Raw genomic sequence first — 17496 nt, 5'->3', positions numbered from 1 at the left:
TTATATTATATTTTTGTTTTTGTTTTGCAATTTCTCCCGAGTAACTGTTTTTTTTTTTATTTTCAGTTTCATTTTAATGTGATGTGAATTCGTTTTGTTGGTTTAATTTCCTCTTCTGTTTGGCAGTTAATGCAATTTTTTGTATTTTTATTGATTTTTGCATTTTTTTCGGCTTTTATTCCTAGTTGCTCATTAAATATGAAATGCTTTCCGCATATTTAGTTAGTAACTCAACTCAACTCGTTGGTGTTGCTGAATATGAGCATTCTGTCTGTTGAACATATAAAATTAAAGTACGTACATTGGATGTTCGACTCATGTTTTCATTGATGCTGATGTTACATGGTTTCTGTAGCGTTATATTTATGATTTTTTCTTTCTTTATAATTTTTAAAATTTTATTTACAGCTTTCTATGGTAACTAATCTTTACATATCGCTTCTCTATATCCATATTTGTTTTTTACAACATTTGCATATTCCACAGATAACATTTGATGTCGTACTTTTTTTTTTTTTGGTTTTCTTTAGTGGTTTTTAGTTGCGAAAAGGGTTTCATGTGCGCAAAAATGTGTGTTATTATTTAATTTTGAAAATGTTTACATGTACATTAAAAATTCGTGTTTGCTTGAGTGTTGGCTTATCATGGCTAGATTAACAAGCAAGTTAAGTTGAACCCACCTTAAGCATCCCATCATCATCATCACTTGCTTGCTTGTTATCGAGTGCAGTTTAATTGTATTTGTATTACTTATTATTCTGTACGAGTATTTGCATTTATGTGTGTTTGATTTCATAATTGAATTAAGGACATGCAATCAATTTATTTGGCTTCCCTGAGAAGCAAATGCTCGACAATGCCCACATTTTGTATATCCATAGCTTTAAGTGTTAAGCATATAAAAATCTAACAAATGCAGCTTATCAACAATAACAAATTAAATCGATTATAATGCAGTTTTGTGGATTTAAATAATATCTTTAATAAACTTTATATAAGTATGCATAAAAACAAATTTAATTTAATTGTTAATTTACTTAGTACTCTTTTAATCATTTCTGGCATAACCCTGTATACGAATACGATTCAACAAAGATGAATGAATTGCGTTTGCAACCAAAAATGCCTAAAGGGGACTTCATTGCCAGTTCCGTCTTAATCCCTAATATTCACTTAGTATAATTAGAATTATATATATATTATATTTGTATTTCTTGTGCACGTTGAGCGCACTTTCGAAATGAAATCATAGTATCTGCTTCTCCATTGCTGCACCGTCTTTACCATAACTATTTACAAGTGACAACTTAAACCCGCCCCTTCCACCTCCTCCTTGCCATTGGCAACCCGTTGTCTTACCATTAGCCAGCTTCCACCATGCTTAACCTAACTAACTAACTAATGTGTTGATATATTTGCCAAAGTTGCCGCTCTCATTGCGGTTGCCGCCTGCTGAGACTGAGATTGAGATTGAGACCCGAGCTGTGGCATTTCCATGGCTGTTGTGGATGCTCATGATTGGCGTTGCAAGCATTTTGTGAGCAGAATTAACGCAAAGAAACCGGATATTAGACATGTCCCTGTTAAATGGCAGCTCCTTTGTGCACTTGCAGCGCCTGAGAAATGCAAAGAGCAAAAAAAAAGAACATACGAATTAGGTGAATATATTAACAATTTTCAAAAGCTAATATACCAAATTTTTAAAGATGGGAATACGTACTTATGGAATGCTTCAGCATCAGATTATTCAAATTATCGAATGGCGTGAGGGCCGCACTAAGCGTCATCTCGCGACGCAGTTCCGGATAGTTCTCAATTTCCGCCACGCACTTAAGCCGCAGTATATTATCGGTCTGGTAGAAGCGTTGTCCCTGCAGATAGAAATGCACCTGGAGTCGCTGTCGACGCAATATATAATCGTGGGCTGGTATGCTCGTATCAATGCTCGGCTGCAGTTCCCCAAGCATTGGCTGCAAAATACACAAAGCGAGAGAGAGAGAGAGAGAGAGAAAGAGGATGGCACAATCCAGAAATGGAGTGATTAAGTACGAATGCATTTGTGTGTGTGTATGTGTTTCGGGTTCGAACCTGCTCGCCATTGATGTACCAAGAGAGCTTTGTGGGTAAACTCGAGTAGTCCGATGAGCAGGTGGCACTGAGAAACTCCTCCATGCGATACATGGAGTTGAAGCTCTCGATTAGAGGGTCGCTTTGTGGCAAGGCTGCGGGCATTGAGGTTCAAATGACACAAATTAGCTAATAATGGTATAAGTGCTTTACAGCAAGTCCTTTGCCCACCTGCCACTGTCATGTTGTCCTCCCTCGCTGCCAGCTTAAAGTGCGGCGCATCGCCACTCACCTCGCACTTGAAGGTGCCCGTCGACTTAGCTCCGAGCAGACTGAGATCCACACGGCATGTGGACTCGTTGCAAAAGTACTTGCCATCGAGCACTTGAATGCCAGCCACGGGAAATGTGAGATAAACCGGTCGCATTAACGGTGTGTATCTGATAATAAAACCAACATTTTAACATTTCGGCAAAGATTAAACCGATCAAATGTACCTGAAAAACTCCAAGCGATCCTTGTACCATTTAACCGAGTTCAATGTGTGTCCCTTCATATCGTAGCTGCAGGAGAGCGTAACATTATCTCTGAAATCAACGATTTCCGGCACACTGATATCCGTAACTAGTAGCGCCGAAATGCTCTGCATATCTGGAATGTCAGAAAATACAAAATAAAACACCAGTTAGTATGTGGAAGCCAAACAGTTGCAGGCGTGAATGGGGAGAGAAAGGAGACTCATAATTTCTTAATTCACACAGGTGACTGGGCAAAATGTTGGACTGGAAATGCGAACAGTGTCCGTTGGGAGGACTGGTTTGATAGCCACTGTGGCAGGCCAGGCAGACCCGGCACATGAGACATCGAATAAATTTGAAATTTCATGAAATGAATATGCAAAATAGTTGGCCAGGCAAACGGCAGCTATGCAGTCGGGCCAGGCCAGGCCAGGACAGGCCAGTGCAGTCTGGCTGGCAGTCAGGATACGAATATAAAAGCGAGCTAAGCGCAACAAAGTGCAGCATTGGATGTGGCCACATGTAACTGGCATATGTATATCTGTGGCAAATGCAATGTTTGTGGCATGCGGCGTGTGGCTGGGGGCAGGCTGTAGCGATAAGAGCAGCTGCAACATACACAAACCGAAAATTGATAAGAAATACGAACCAAAAATGTCAAGTGACTCGACTTTACAACGCTCACCGCCCATGTGGGGGCCAACATAAATTTTCATGAGCCGAGCGAACAATGTGAGGGATTGAGAAACCTGACTTATAAATATGCACAGTACCAATTGGCCAAGTGAAGAAGAGACCAAAAACAAAACATAAAGTTAGATAGCAACATACTGTGAAAATAGAACTTGAACTAGCTTCTGATGTTTTGACTTGGTAGTGTAATTAACTCTGTCACTAAATTGAAAGCCATATCAACATTTGTATTATAACAAATGGGTGAACATGGTATTATTCAACATTACATACAAATTCAACAAATCAATTCACTTACATTGCGACATTTGTATAAAGAAGATATACAATTTTGAAAGTACTGGAAATAAAATATAGCAGTTAAGTCAACAAATACAAATGTACACTAAAGTCTAAATTAGTAGCAATATAACTTTATCTTCAATACAATTGAAATACTAAATATTTCATTAATTATGCAAGACTATTATTGTTCGTTGAAAGAAATTCAACTCGTTTAAATGGAGCAACCACATATTCGCATATTCCCATTTTCGTTTCATGTGGAATATGCAAATTGCGCAGTAATTACCCAGCACATATTATTTCATAGTATCACAAACCACACAATACATTGATATGCTATCTCTATCAACGAAATGAGTTCACTTTAAACAACGTTATCAAGCAGATTTTCAACCTCAAGCCACACACTCAGAGTGTCACACACAGAAATTTGTTTAATTGTTGCTTGGTTAAAGAAATTTGCATATGAATTTGCCTTAAGTCGCGACTAAAAGGTTTAGTAATAAATTCATTTAGAAATATCAAGACACTTATCAAAATAAACGAATATTTACGACTTTATTCTTATTGTCATAGTTGTTTAAATTGTGTTTTATTTTTAATGGGAAAATTCCATGAGGAAATTCTATCCAGCGCACCGAGTATTTACTTAAATTCACGAAATTGTTTCTAATGAAATTAACATAAATTTATAATTCGATATGACTTCAAAATCAAATGATTTCACGTCGAATTTAAAGCCATTATGTTTTGCTTCTTTGAAAATTATTGCCAACAAATATTATAAGCCAGACAATTGAAATACCTAAATGATGCTCAAAAATTAAATAAAAAAAGTTTAATTGCGATCTTCTTACTTCCAGGTTTACAATTGCAATTCCAGAAGACAATTAATATATAAAAACTCAAGAATCAGCAAGTAGCTCTTGCAATTACCGAACTGCATTTTAGTTAACTTGCTGTGCACATAGCTGAAAACCGCTGTTGAGAAATGAAAGTCGACGTTTGGTTGCTATTGGGCAAAATGGCAGCTCATTTAATGCGCTGCAAATTAATTGCCCCATTGCCATTGGCAATTTATGTGCTGGAGGCGATGGAGGCGATGCCTTTGGCAGGCTGCCTAATTGCGAACATTTCCGAAATACAATTTAACTTTAAACTGCACTCAAACTGTGCAGCAGTCGCTGCTAGTGTTCCCCCCTCTGAATCTGCCACTACCATTGCCTATGACTGCTCTGCCCTGTGTCTTCGGCGCTGACGCTGCAGCAGAGTAAAAGTTGCGGCAGCACAAATTACCAAGTGCCAAAAGGCAGCGTCAGCATCAGCATCAACATCAAAAGCAAACTGCGAATGAAAATGAATGAGTGGCAAGTGCAACTGCAGTGCAATTGCAATGCCTGCCAGCGGTTGAAATTATGGCAAAAGTCATTAAAAGAGCAGTCAGCCACGAAGGCTGCTGGCCACGTCCAAGCAGCAAGCAGCAACCAGGAACCAGAAGCCCAGAAGCTGGCCCACAGGCAAAAACTTTGTCAATATTGATTTGCGGTTGAACTGAAGGCAAACAGTGAGGAGCACAAAAAAAAATACAAAAAAAATTAATCGGCTGGCAAGCGGATCGGAAAACATTTAACAATCAATTGAAACAAAGGCGATTTGAGTATACATATTGGAATATCACGCATACAGAGCGTGGGCCCAGGAGCAATTTGTTGAGCTGTAATTTAAGCTGCTTACAAATTCGTGTTGATGCTTCATTACAGCATTGCAGCAGCACAACACAAAATAACAATTTAAAACACAAACAGAAGAGGACAACAATGAATCACATTCACTTACCAATTAAAGAGCAACAGAAGAGGAACAGCAGGCAGCCGTAATCCATGTTTTTGCTTTTCCTTTTTTTTTTCGTTTGTTACTTGTTTTCGGAAATTTTGTTTGAATAAAATTAATTGATATGTCGTTGCACGCGTTGCACTATGTTGTTATTGTCGTTGTTGTTTTTATTGGTGTTGTGGTTGATGTTATTGTCGCTGGAGTTGTTGTTGTTGTCTTCACTGCACAGGAAAAAATATATGTATGTAAATCGTTGTGACTTTGTCAGCGTTAGTTATTTATTATTATTTTGTGTAGCTGCACTTTGCAAACATGAGAGTCGAGTAGATTGTTTAATATTTCAATGGCAATCGATGGCACAAAGGCCGAATGGAATCCACTAGCTCGCAGCCAAGTAAAATGATAAGAGAGAAGGGATGCAAGGCGTGCAGGAGTAAGGAGAGAGTTCAATGGAAATAAAATTAATTGAATGCAGCAGCGTCAAAGGCGAGTTGGAGCACTGGATAATATATAGAGAGAAAATAAAAACAAATACGTACTATACGACGAATACGAATACGAACACGAGTATAGCATAAAAACAGTTGCAAAGCCATGCAGGCAAGTTCAAAGGATACGCTCTCCGTTGCCTCTGTCGTTATAAATAAATAACAAACATTTGAAGAAAATAAAGAAAGCAGGAAGAACGAGGCAAGTGCCGTCCATATAAAAGAGAAAGCGACTGGGCATGAGAATGGAAATTCAGAATGGCAATGGGAACGGGAATGGTAAAGCAAAAGGAAAAGGAAAAACGGGAAAAGGGAAAGCATAACAGACGACATCAAAACAGGAAATAAGGGCGCTAGCTGGGAGTTGGGCGTGGCGTATCGTCGACGTCTTCGTACGTTTGTCAACTTAAATAATTTAAATGGTAAATTCAAGCGAATTCATGTGTTTAATATTTGAGAATGCTTTCACCACCACCCAACAAACACCCGAATTTTCTTTATCTTACTGCTCGCGCTTACATTTTAGCTCAGCGTTAAGCACACTCTGACACACAGACACATACTATAAGCACACAAACGCACAGCGGAAACGGAAGTTCCGCGCTCAATTAATCAGTTTGTCCGGCGACTTCATATCTCGGCTCAGCTTCTATTTAACTTCATTTGGCCACTGCACAAAAACTCTGTTTACTTAAGGCTCTCTCTCACTACGTATTTAAAGCTTCTTCTTTATCTCTATGTCTGTCTTTTTTGTCTTCACACAGACGCCGTCACACACTGCGTATGCGTAATATTAGCATTTATTTTAATAATCACGTTAGCGCATCCTTCACATTTTCTGTTCGCAATGCAATTCCAACTTTCAAAGTTTATTTTCCATTTAATTTCTCTATTTTTCTTGTGGTTTTGTTTTCACTTCGAGAGCAATTGGCAATCTAGGACGACGACGACGACGATGACGCGTTGCCTCAAAGTATCTCCGCACGGCTTCAAGTTTACGAACTGACTGAAGCTGCAGCCGCAGCGCGAGATACACGGCTCGTTGTCGGCATCGTCGTCGTCGTCGACGTCGTCTATGTCGTTGGCGTCGTCATCATCGTCGTCATCGCTGCCGCTGTCGTTGTATTCGTGGTCGTCGTTAATGTTGTGGCGGCGACGTTGACGTCTTTCTCGTGTAATTGTAATGCTGCCCGCTCTGATGCTGTTGCTGTTGTTGCTGCCGCTGCTGCCTCTCTCTCAGCATCCTTGTCGTGCGCTCGTTTACACGACACGTTGTTACAACCATCATTCCCAAGAGAACTTTTGAAGAGCAAACGAGGAAAGAGAGTGAAGCAAGAGAGCAACAGCATCTGATTGTAGTTTTGTAGTTGACTGTAAGGCAACTGTAATGTTATTAACATTAACAGCTGCTGCTTAACATTAACAGCTGTGCATACTGTTAGCGCCTTGTCAGCTGCTTCCCTTTGAGATTTACTTTGGTGCACAACTAATGCGTATAAGCTTACCTTTTGTGGCCTTAACTGTATTAGCAATTTATAGTTATTATCATATTTGTACAGGGGCAACTTTTCGCGCTGTCTGACAACCGTTTGATGTGTCACTTTTGGTTTGCATTTTACTTTAGTTTATGCATCTCTTAAGCCGGTATTTGTACAGGTACTAAAGGCATATCGTTGCTAGTTAAACACGGCTAACAACAGCGCTGCAACTGCATGGCAAAATATAACGTGCTATAGCAAAAGATGTTGAGAAAAAAATATAGTAGTAGTGGTAGTAGCAGTAGCGTTGATGGCCACGAAGCTAGCACAAAGTCATCTTATCATTTCATGAATAATGCAGGGATTTGTTAGGGACACATGACTGGAATTTTACGCAAAAGTTGTGATGATGCTGCTGCTGCTGCTACTGCTTCTACTCTCTGGCTACATCAACCGCCAACACGCAGGCCAGCACTTTGTTTTTGTTGCTGTTGTTTGTTACACTATAACTGCACGTTGGTTAGCCCACCCGCCTCCTTCAGCAGCACTTGTTTTGCTCTGCTGCTGCTGTCGCTGCTGCTGCTGCTTCTGCTTGGCTTCGGTGCGGCAATCAACAGAAAATTGCAGATTTTAAATTCAAAGCATTTTCGTCGTAGTCGCTTTTAAGCTCACTTCTTTGCTTTTCTCTCTTCTCTTCACTATTCAACTCTCTCTCTGCTCTTTCTCTTGCTCTACCACTGCCCTTCAGTTGCTGTGCGTGCATAAAGCAACTTAATTTCAACGAATAATTTCTGATGCTAAAATATGAATATTAAAACAAAAGCAGCAGCACCCAACCTCACTGCATATGCTTGGAATGCTGCTTTCTCTCCTTCCTTTTTTTTTAAGCGGAAATAAGACTGACATTTCCGACGCGTTTCGACACACGTGTCCTCATAAAGACACCGACTGCAGCCACACAGCCGCAGGCACAGCTACTTAGTTTTTGTCCCTTTTGCGTATTTTTATAAATATTTTCCACATGCCACCCCAGTAACGTGACAGCGTTAACTTTAGTTTTTTTTCTCTCAGCTACGCGTTACTATAAGAAATTGAAGGAGAAAAGTGATGCTAGCTGGCTCTTCCATCATAGCAGCATTAATGCTTTCATGAAGAAGATGAATGAAAGTTTCGTTACAAATAAATCACATATTTTATGAATTCATAACTTTAAGTTTGCTTGTTCTTGTTGATATGTACGAATACAACACTGCGTATGCGCAACATTTGCAATGCACATGCACAAAACTTTTCGCGGTTGCTGCATTGAAGTCAATAATTGATGTGCGTGTGTGAGGAAAGGGACAACTTGAACATGCAAGTTTCGTATAAATATATTAAACACAAGAAACTTAACGATAAAATGCCATTCAGTTTACTCACTTTCAACATGTTTTGGGACATGTGTCTTCATATACAATATTAAAATACATCCTCCTTCTTCCTTCGTTTTTTTGTACTATGCCAATGACATACTTATTTCCATAACTAGAATGCTCAAGCTCAGTCAAGCAAAAATAGTGTTGGTCGCAGCATTTGGTGGTGTGTTGCATGCCACAGCCACAGCATGGCAATCAAGTTAACGGGGCCCAAGCGATGCTTGATGCTCGATGCTCGGATCTCGAGGCTGTCCTGTGCTGTGCTGTGCCATCGTCGGCGGGTTACCTTAATGAAAAACTAAATTGTCAATCAGCCATGAATTGCATGAAATGAAGTGTAAAATTACAATTTCATCCAATTTGCAATTAACTCAATGAGAAGATACAATTTTTTATTATTTTTTTTCCTTTTGCCATTTTCAAATTATTCCAATGGAACGCACATGCAACTACGCGAGTGTCGATACACGGCAATCGGTGGCCGGTGGCAGGTGGCAGATGGCAAGTGTTGGGTGTTGCTTGTTTGGTGTGTTGAGTGCTCGCCACTTTCACTCTATGCGACAACAAAAGCAACAACATCAATAGCAGCAGCAGCAACATTCTGCGGTTGCACAGACCGCTGACAACATAGCAGAAACGGATTGGACAGAATGGACGGAATGGAGAAATGAGAAGGACTGGACAAAGTTCGCTTCCTCCTTGCAAATTGCAATAGCAATTGCTTCGGCTACCTTGTGTCCTCTTCACTCTGAGCTGAGCTGCACAAGTGCAAGTTTAATTGCATTGAGTCTAACTAGTTAATGGCTGAAATTGCAAATTGAAATGGTGACAAAGCAATTGGGGTCAAAAAACTCCCCGAATAGCAGCACCAGCAGCGGCAGCATTGACAGGCGAGCGCTAATTACAAACGGGCATTGCAGCCAATGGGGTCAGTTGGCAGTTGTCTGTTGTATAGCGAAGCAATATCAAAAATAAAAATACAACAAACACAAAAAAAAATTGGCCACCATCAAATGCGGCAACAACAGCAACAGCTGTGAACAGTGTGAAATGTCAAAGTTGCAACGGCACTAAAAACATTTACAAATTGATTTTTTGTTGCCGCTGTTTTTGCATATGAATACCATACATGACCGCAACGGGACTTGCTCACACACACGCACACTCGCACTCACACAGTCGAACAGACTGTCACATACAAAATACATGCAACTAATGCATTCAATAGCACATTTTGGCACAATAATATAATGTCCATAATAAAATGGCCATTTGCATGTTCATTTTTGGTTCAGACATAAACGCAAATAAATGAATCTAAAAATTGCTACGTCACTGCTAGTTGTGGTTGTTATTTCACTAGTCGTAGACACACACTCCGAGAGTGTGTAGTTGTTATTGTTGTTGTTATTGGTGTTGCTGTTGCTGCAGTCATTGCTGTGGGGAAATTAACATTTAACATTCGATGCTTAGTTTACCAAATTCGAACACTAAAACGTGTTTTAATGCATCGACAATTTTTATTTGATGCCAGCGCTGCGAATACGCAATCCCACAACATTTATAGCGGATTAATTATGGGTCAGTTGCCTCTGGCCACAAAATTTGTTGTATACACAATAAAAGGGCTGCCAAAAATATATACATATATATGTACATATATGTCTATAATGCTTTTTCGTAAATAAATTTTGCCTACCTTTCAGATGGATGATTTTTAATTTAAAGTAATTTTTACATAAGCGGATATGGAATATTACTTATATTGTAATTTAAAACAAGAGTATGCCGCATACTTACAGATTGTTCAGCGCTTAAATAAATCGTACCCTCAATTAAGCTTTAAATCGATAACTGACAATTAAGCTCAGCAGTTACTCGACAGTTAAATTAAACAAGAATTCATTAAAGAGAATTAACATACTGTGCTCTGGGGAAGGCGGAATGGATTGAAGGCGCAAGAAGAGAGTCGAATCAGCGTATGAATGGATGAAAACTGAATTGCATAAAAATGAAAATCAAATGATGAACATGACGAACATTTCAATCAATCAAAGGTGTGAAAATTATACGAGCTGCGTGCAGAGGAAACGGAAATTGTAGCGCATTGTGTGCACTTGCACCAGTTCGCTTTGTATGTGCGTATGTGTGTATGCGAGTAGCTGAGTGTGAATATGGTATTTTAGTGTACATTGCACAATGGGGTAAAATGGAAAAATTGTAAGATTTTATGAATTTCGATATAACGATTTTGTTAAAACAATATATTGTGAAAATAATGTAGCAAATATGTAAACCTCGGATCAATATTGGGATTAAAATTTGATAAAGTTGCTTGAACAAAAATCGAATTTTTTGAAAGAAATTAAATCTTTCCTGCCAGACCTATTTAAGACTCCAACGAATATAAAACAATTTATAAATACATTCATGTAAGTTCAAAAACAACAATACAATTTCAAAATAATGGCAATCTATCCCACAGTATTGTACATTGCAGGTGCTCAGAACTGTTGTAAATGGCACTCGATTTCGATATTTCAATCAACGATGCGCGCAGTTTGTTAAGCTTTTTGCATATTTTATGCAATTTGAGCGACGGATGCCACCAGCTGCCCACAAAATATCTGTAAACTACAGTGACTACAGCAACCACAACAGCATCATCATCAACAACATGATAACAACAACAACAACAACAAGAGCTACAACGACAACGACAACCAGATCTAGATCATCAACAATTTTATTATTAGATATGCCCGCAACATGCAACGTTTCATCCGACGACGGTGACATTTCTCGTAAATCATCAATCCTGTAAGGACGAGTACCTGTTAAGAGCCTTTGGTCGCATTTTATTTTTGGTCTTCATTTCGATTTAGAGTTGGCCAAGTGCCCAAGTCCAAGCACAAGTCGATGAGACTTGCACCGCATCCGCATCCGTGTCCGTGTCCATTTGCTCACTTGTTGTTTATCTCTGACTCTCCTCTTCATCGTCCTTCTCCTCTCCTGCCACCGTATGTCCTTTTTTCTCTGTCTATTGGGGTCGCATTCTGTTTTCGCTTGTGCATATTTTGAATGCGCGCATTTCGATCACGTGATTGAGATTTTTACATTTAAAACGTGACTGAAATATTTTGCAGCCTCGTCACTACACACTTCAATGCCTACCGACTGCCTTTCGTCTGTCCGCCCGAGTCCCATTTTCGCCTTTCAACTTGCAATGAAATTTATTCAATACTCCTTCAATGATGTGCCCTGTGGCCGAACAAGACCGGTTCGGTTCGGGACCAACTCTACTCAAGTGTGGGCCAGCCTTTTATTATTATTTTTATGTGCTGGTCTCTTTTATTCGTGATGTTGGTGCTCGGCTCCGATGTCCTGGCTGTTTGGCTTTTGTCAGGAGTCCACTTCTTTTACCTTTTCTCTTCGTTCGACTCTTTTTTTTTCAATCAACAACAAATGGAAAGTGTTAACTAGATTTAAATAATGCATTAGCCACCACAGTCCTTTTCGTATGTACCACAGTATTTTCAGTACAGACGAATAAATATTTCACAGAACCTCATGACGTTCAGTAGACAAACGGTTAAGTGTCAGCTGCAGACTATCAGACTGACAACTACTGCAGTTTGCATTTAATTTATGCCTCGATTTATCCATATTAACATGCAAATTCAAATGCCACACCAAATATGTCTATGAATGAGTCAATCATTAGCACTTATTAATCATATGCCGCGATGAGCAGAAGTTTCTCGATTTAAATGATACAAAGCTATGACTACGAAATTATATTTGTGTAATCTGCCAGAAATCAAGGAATTATTATACACAATTAATTTAAGCCCATCTTCAATCTACAAATCTTGAGAGTATTTAATTTAATAGAGATTTTAAAGGCTTAGCTCGGTCTGTTAAAGATGGCAGATCTGACAGTTGTTAGCTTTTTTATTATGTTGCCAACTGCTGATGCTAATTTGCAAAACATTTCAATAGATTTTGGAACAAATGTGCACACGATTGCAAAGGTTTGCATGCGTGTGTGCGAGTCTCTTAGACAAGTAAATTTTGGTATTTTTGGGAAATCCACAAATTTTCCAGGCACTTCACTCAACCAAGTGTGAAAACTGCAAGCCAATAAAAGGCATTTTCGAGCTCTAAGAGCATAAAACAACTCGACACATGGCAATAGTAGTAGCAGAAGAGGAGCAATGGCAAACGAGCCTTTGGGCCTCATATGGAAGCCAATTAATTGAAATTGAAATTGGTTTTGTGTGGCCAACAAGTTGAAGACGACAACAAGCTCAAATAAATGGCAATTGAAAATTTTTTCATTAAGCAGTTCACGCATTTCACATATCCCAAAAACTTAGTAAATTTATATTTGCAGTTAAATTTGCAGCAGTACAGAAACAAACAAATAAACTTTGAATGTAAAAGAAGAGATATTGTTAAGAAGTGAAATACTCTGGAAAAGCTCTTAAGAGTAAATGGAAAGGAAATATAAATATTAATTTCTAAAATGTTTTATTTTATTGAACGAAAGCTTAAATCATAAGCTTTTAGAACTGTAAATAAATTATAAAATACAAAGTTATCCAATGAATATTCCCTTTACAGCAATTGTTTGCTGGGTGTTAAAAGAACTGAAGTAGTTGAAATTGTTGCAAGGCTGTAAATAAAATTTAATGAAATCATACTACAAAGTTGTAACTTTGTGATTTACACTGAAGATGATTGCAGCGAGCTTGTTAGCCATGTCTATTTGTCTCCTTGCCTCTGCGCCTCTCTGTCTCTTCTTTGCCCTCGGCCCGTGTCTGAGTGTCTTTCTCTGTCTGGATCTCAGTCTTCTGTTTTGGGCCTTCTCACTGGCTGCGTAATTTCAACATTGGCAATTAAAATTTCGTATGAGTTGCCTGCAATCAGTGCACAAGTTGCCAGTGCCACGCACAAACAACTCACACAAACAAACGCACATACACTCACACGCATACACACACACACTTGTGTGTACGGCGACAATCTCAGCTGGTGTCTGCATAATTTAAAGCATACATTTAGGCTGCCATTGCTTGAATGCTCAAACCGTCCTCTGCTCCAACTGCGACAACTGTGTGATAAATGCCTGGCGCACCAGCCCAAACAGTTGCTCCACTACCACTACATCTCACGCACACACACATAACACACTCACATTCAGAGCTACCGAATGCTGCTGACAATTCCAAACGATTTTCAGAGTCTGCCATGTTTGTTGCAATGATTGCCATCTTGGATTTGCTAGCTTTCGGTTGATTATGGGCCTGGCCCGGACTGCACTTAAATGTATGTAAACTAGCAACAAATGTTTAGACAAAACTTTCAACTTGTTTGCATATTTAACAAAGGCTCCATCCACATCGTTCGATGTGGTGTATCACTTCGAAGATTTCAAGATCATATTGTTTCACCAGATAAAAGATTATTTTTTTTATAGAATGAAATATGCGTAGAGTGTGTTATAAATAAAACATGAGCGACTAAACACTAGTTAAAAGTTTATAGTTAGACACTTGAGAATCAGAATTGTATTGAGCTTGAGCCTTTGGACGGTTTCGAACAGAAATCCTTACATTGCATAGGCACGACGCATCATCAGATCGAAATACATATCATTGTCAATTGAGGCGCTGATTGTGGCATAATAATTGATGAACTCCTCTCGAGTTATCTGTAAATACAAATTGACATTATTAAAAGGGGATCTTATAAGTAAACTTTCTTAGCAAAAAACGCACCTTGCCATCAAGATTTCCACGACCACCCTCGAAATTGTGCAAGAAATCTGTCAATATCTCATCCTCGCTCTTCTCGCCACTCTGATATTTCGGATGCTCCTTCACCGAGTAAACATTCTTCAGATCATCTATGGTAATGACACCATCGTCATCCTTGTCCATCTTGTCAAACGCTTGATCGATGATTGCCAGACGACACTGCGGCATGGGTGGCTAAAAAAGAAATTAAAAAATTAACCTACTATTCGTAGATTTTATTGTTGTTACTTACTCGTAGCTTCAGCAAAAACTCAGTCATGTTCACAGATCCGCTGCCATCCTCATCAAAGCTATATTCAACAAGCTAATTAGTTGTTGAATTCATTTGGGAAATAATTTAAAAACTCACGTGTTGAACATCTCTTTAATTTCATCTTCAGTTACATCCAGACCAATGTCTCGAATTCCCGAGATGAACTCCTCCTCATTGAGGGCCTTGCTGCCATCATCGTCCATGGCGCGAAAAGCTCTAAATAATTAATTGAACATTGAATAGTTAAATAACAGAGAGTATGTGTCACTTAAAGTCCATCAATCGAAGGACATGGAACTCACCTGCCAAGTCCCAAAATGCCTGTTGCGCCACGACTCAGGCAAAGCAAACGCAACTTGGTAATGGGATCCTTGTCAGCACCATCTGTCAGTTCTCTCAGCGACTTGCTCACCAAATTGGCTTCCAGTGTATATAGGTCTCCATTAGAGGGCTGCAACGAAAGCGGAAAAGCAAGAAAGTAGACCAATCAATATTTCAAGTATTCACATTGCATATACATAGTATTCAATTGCGGTAGCTGTGATTCATTACCCACTGCAGAGGTAAATTGTAAGTTGGAAAAATAAAATGTACACTGTTTTTTACAGGGAAACTTTAAGTCGATTACCAAGTAACCGATGTGTTTTTACTTGTGGTTTAATCATCGCATAAAATTCAACGTAATTTTCATTTCTAGCATACTCATAAAAAATGACTAAGATGAAACCTCATAATTAAAGTGATTGTATAAACAGAAGCGTAAAGAAATAAACAAATAATAGCCAACTCAAGGGTGAGGAGCAAACTTAAGAAGTGGAAGTAAAGACGAACTCGAAACTCGGTCGTATGAATCATCGAACAGCCTCAGCTGATCTTGCGATGTTTGTTGGGTTTTAACTCTTGCCGCTTTTAGCGAAATTATTTTCATTTTTGTAAAAGCACTTGAGTGCAATTTGTTTAATTGAAGCCCAAGGTGAAGGTCGTGCAAATAAAGTAAAGTTTAGCCACACAAATAAAACCACAAAGGGAAAATGGAGACCGGGGAATGGGGAATAGGAAATGGGTGGAAAAATAACCAAGCAGCTTACGTCCATTGCAGCGAGTTTTGTATATCTTTTTCTATGGCCCTTTTCACTTTACACAAAGATTGCTTTTTGCTGCGAATGTATCTTCTTTTTGAACCGAATGCTCGCAGATAGCTCCAAGATACTTGTTACTTTAGCGGCTTTGAAATGCAAACTGAATACGAGAAAATAAAGCGGCGGCAATGAATAAACAGCTAAGCACTCGCAGACAGAGCGAGAGAGAAGACTGCGAACGAGTCAGACGATGAGAGAGCGTAATGGAATGAATGGAAATGAAATGTGGGCTGCGGGTTGTGAGGTTCAAAACTAGTTACTTACTTACAAACATTTATAGTCATATGGAGCAGACAGACAGTGGGCCGCACAGACACAAAACCCGGTCAGACGTGCCAACTGTGTCTGACTGATTCATTCGTTTCCAACTGTCTCTCTCGCTCTCGTAATTGCTCATGCTCGCTCTCCCTCTCTCTCTCTCTCTCTCTCTTTATCTACGGTATCTCACTCTACTTGTCTCCCCATCATTTCTGACCACCTGTTCAGTCTTTGTGCTACGCCGCTGTGGAAACATTTTATTTCAATTAAAGTTGCGGGCTGGAACTAGCAGTCAGTCCGACGGTAAGTTACTCAGTTAGTCACTTTGTCACTCAGTCACTTAGTCATGTTGTCAGTCGGGCAATTTTGTGCACTGCACTAGCAAATGTTTGCCCGAGACAAACATGTGACGCCGTTGAAGCGCCAGAAACACAAATAAATACAACATTTTCACTCTGCTGATAAATTGATGTAGATTAAAATGAAAACACCTGAAAGTATGCAACGCCATCAGCAACCTTGCTCTGCCGAAAAACTTGCAACAACATTTTTCCAAACCCTAATATTATTCTTTTTGTCACGCACTGTGTTTCCACTTGTACCGAAATGCGAAATACTTGTCCATCAGAAATCCAATTTGAAATCAGTTTAATTTACATTTAGACATTTATTATATATTCAATCGATTTATAATAATGAAAGTAAACGATAGCAAACTTGAATGTTCAATTTTATGGAGTTGAAGTAATTATTGTACTTGACAGTAAATGGTTTCGTCAATTCAAGTTTCAGTGGGCTAAGTAATTTGGCAAATTACATACATTGCAATTTCCCTTGACACTGTTTGAACACAGTTCGTGCAACTGTTTAATTGAATGACCGATTGAAGTGCACTGCCATGTCCTTTGGCCATTAAGTTAACAATGCTGCGGACGAATCGAGTGCATTGCCGTGTTGCTGCTTTAAATGCAATTTAACTGTATAAGGTATGACGTATGAAGTGGAGGAATTATAACAACTTTTAAATTTTGTCATGGGAATTTGGCAGCTTGCCAAAAAACTTCTTAAAGCAATTCATTTATTAACTGTGTTCACCTTTCGCCTGCGACGGCTGCTCGACTTCCGCACGGCCTCAAAGAACATGACGGCACTCAAATTGAAAGCAAACTAAACCAAAAAAAGCCCAACTGAGTAACTATTTATTTTTAGGGCAGTTGAGTAAAGAAACCAAGCAACAGACCTCG

At 39.1% G+C, this 17496-nt stretch overlaps 2 protein-coding genes across 4 annotated transcripts; both read right to left on the bottom strand.

Annotated features, from left to right (window-relative positions):
* Nucleotides 1-47: 47 nt before the first annotated feature.
* Nucleotides 48-6894, bottom strand: LOC132786600 (uncharacterized). Of its 3 annotated transcripts, XM_060793163.1 has the most exons (8): nucleotides 6404-6894; nucleotides 5936-6027; nucleotides 5400-5617; nucleotides 2565-2718; nucleotides 2299-2507; nucleotides 2089-2222; nucleotides 1721-1970; nucleotides 48-1616 (listed from the first exon to the last, which is right to left on the bottom strand). In XM_060793163.1, exons 3-8 carry the CDS (start codon nucleotides 5443-5445, stop codon nucleotides 1513-1515), a joined length of 897 nt encoding a protein of 298 aa, XP_060649146.1. In that variant the 5' UTR covers nucleotides 5446-5617; nucleotides 5936-6027; nucleotides 6404-6894; the 3' UTR covers nucleotides 48-1512. The 3 variants fall into 3 exon arrangements, with proteins under 3 accessions (XP_060649146.1, XP_060649145.1, XP_060649144.1); XM_060793162.1 differs by lacking the exon at nucleotides 5936-6027 and having other exon boundaries at nucleotides 5400-5693; XM_060793161.1 differs by lacking the exon at nucleotides 5936-6027.
* Nucleotides 6895-14227: 7333 nt separating this feature from the next.
* LOC132784824 (calcyphosin-like protein) lies at nucleotides 14228-16100 on the bottom strand. The gene is made up of 6 exons (XM_060790696.1): nucleotides 15944-16100; nucleotides 15158-15306; nucleotides 14952-15071; nucleotides 14835-14892; nucleotides 14564-14776; nucleotides 14228-14496 (listed from the first exon to the last, which is right to left on the bottom strand). The coding sequence occupies exons 1-6, from the start codon at nucleotides 15947-15949 to the stop codon at nucleotides 14395-14397; spliced, it is 648 nt and encodes a 215-aa protein (XP_060646679.1). The 5' UTR covers nucleotides 15950-16100; the 3' UTR covers nucleotides 14228-14394.
* Nucleotides 16101-17496: the final 1396 nt, after the last annotated feature.

This window comes from Drosophila nasuta, chromosome 2R (genome assembly GCF_023558535.2).
Source record: "Drosophila nasuta strain 15112-1781.00 chromosome 2R, ASM2355853v1, whole genome shotgun sequence".
Lineage (NCBI taxonomy): Eukaryota > Metazoa > Arthropoda > Insecta > Diptera > Drosophilidae > Drosophila > Drosophila nasuta.
The sequence above is the reverse complement of the archived record's forward strand: the minus strand, read 5'-3'. Positions and strand labels throughout refer to the sequence as shown.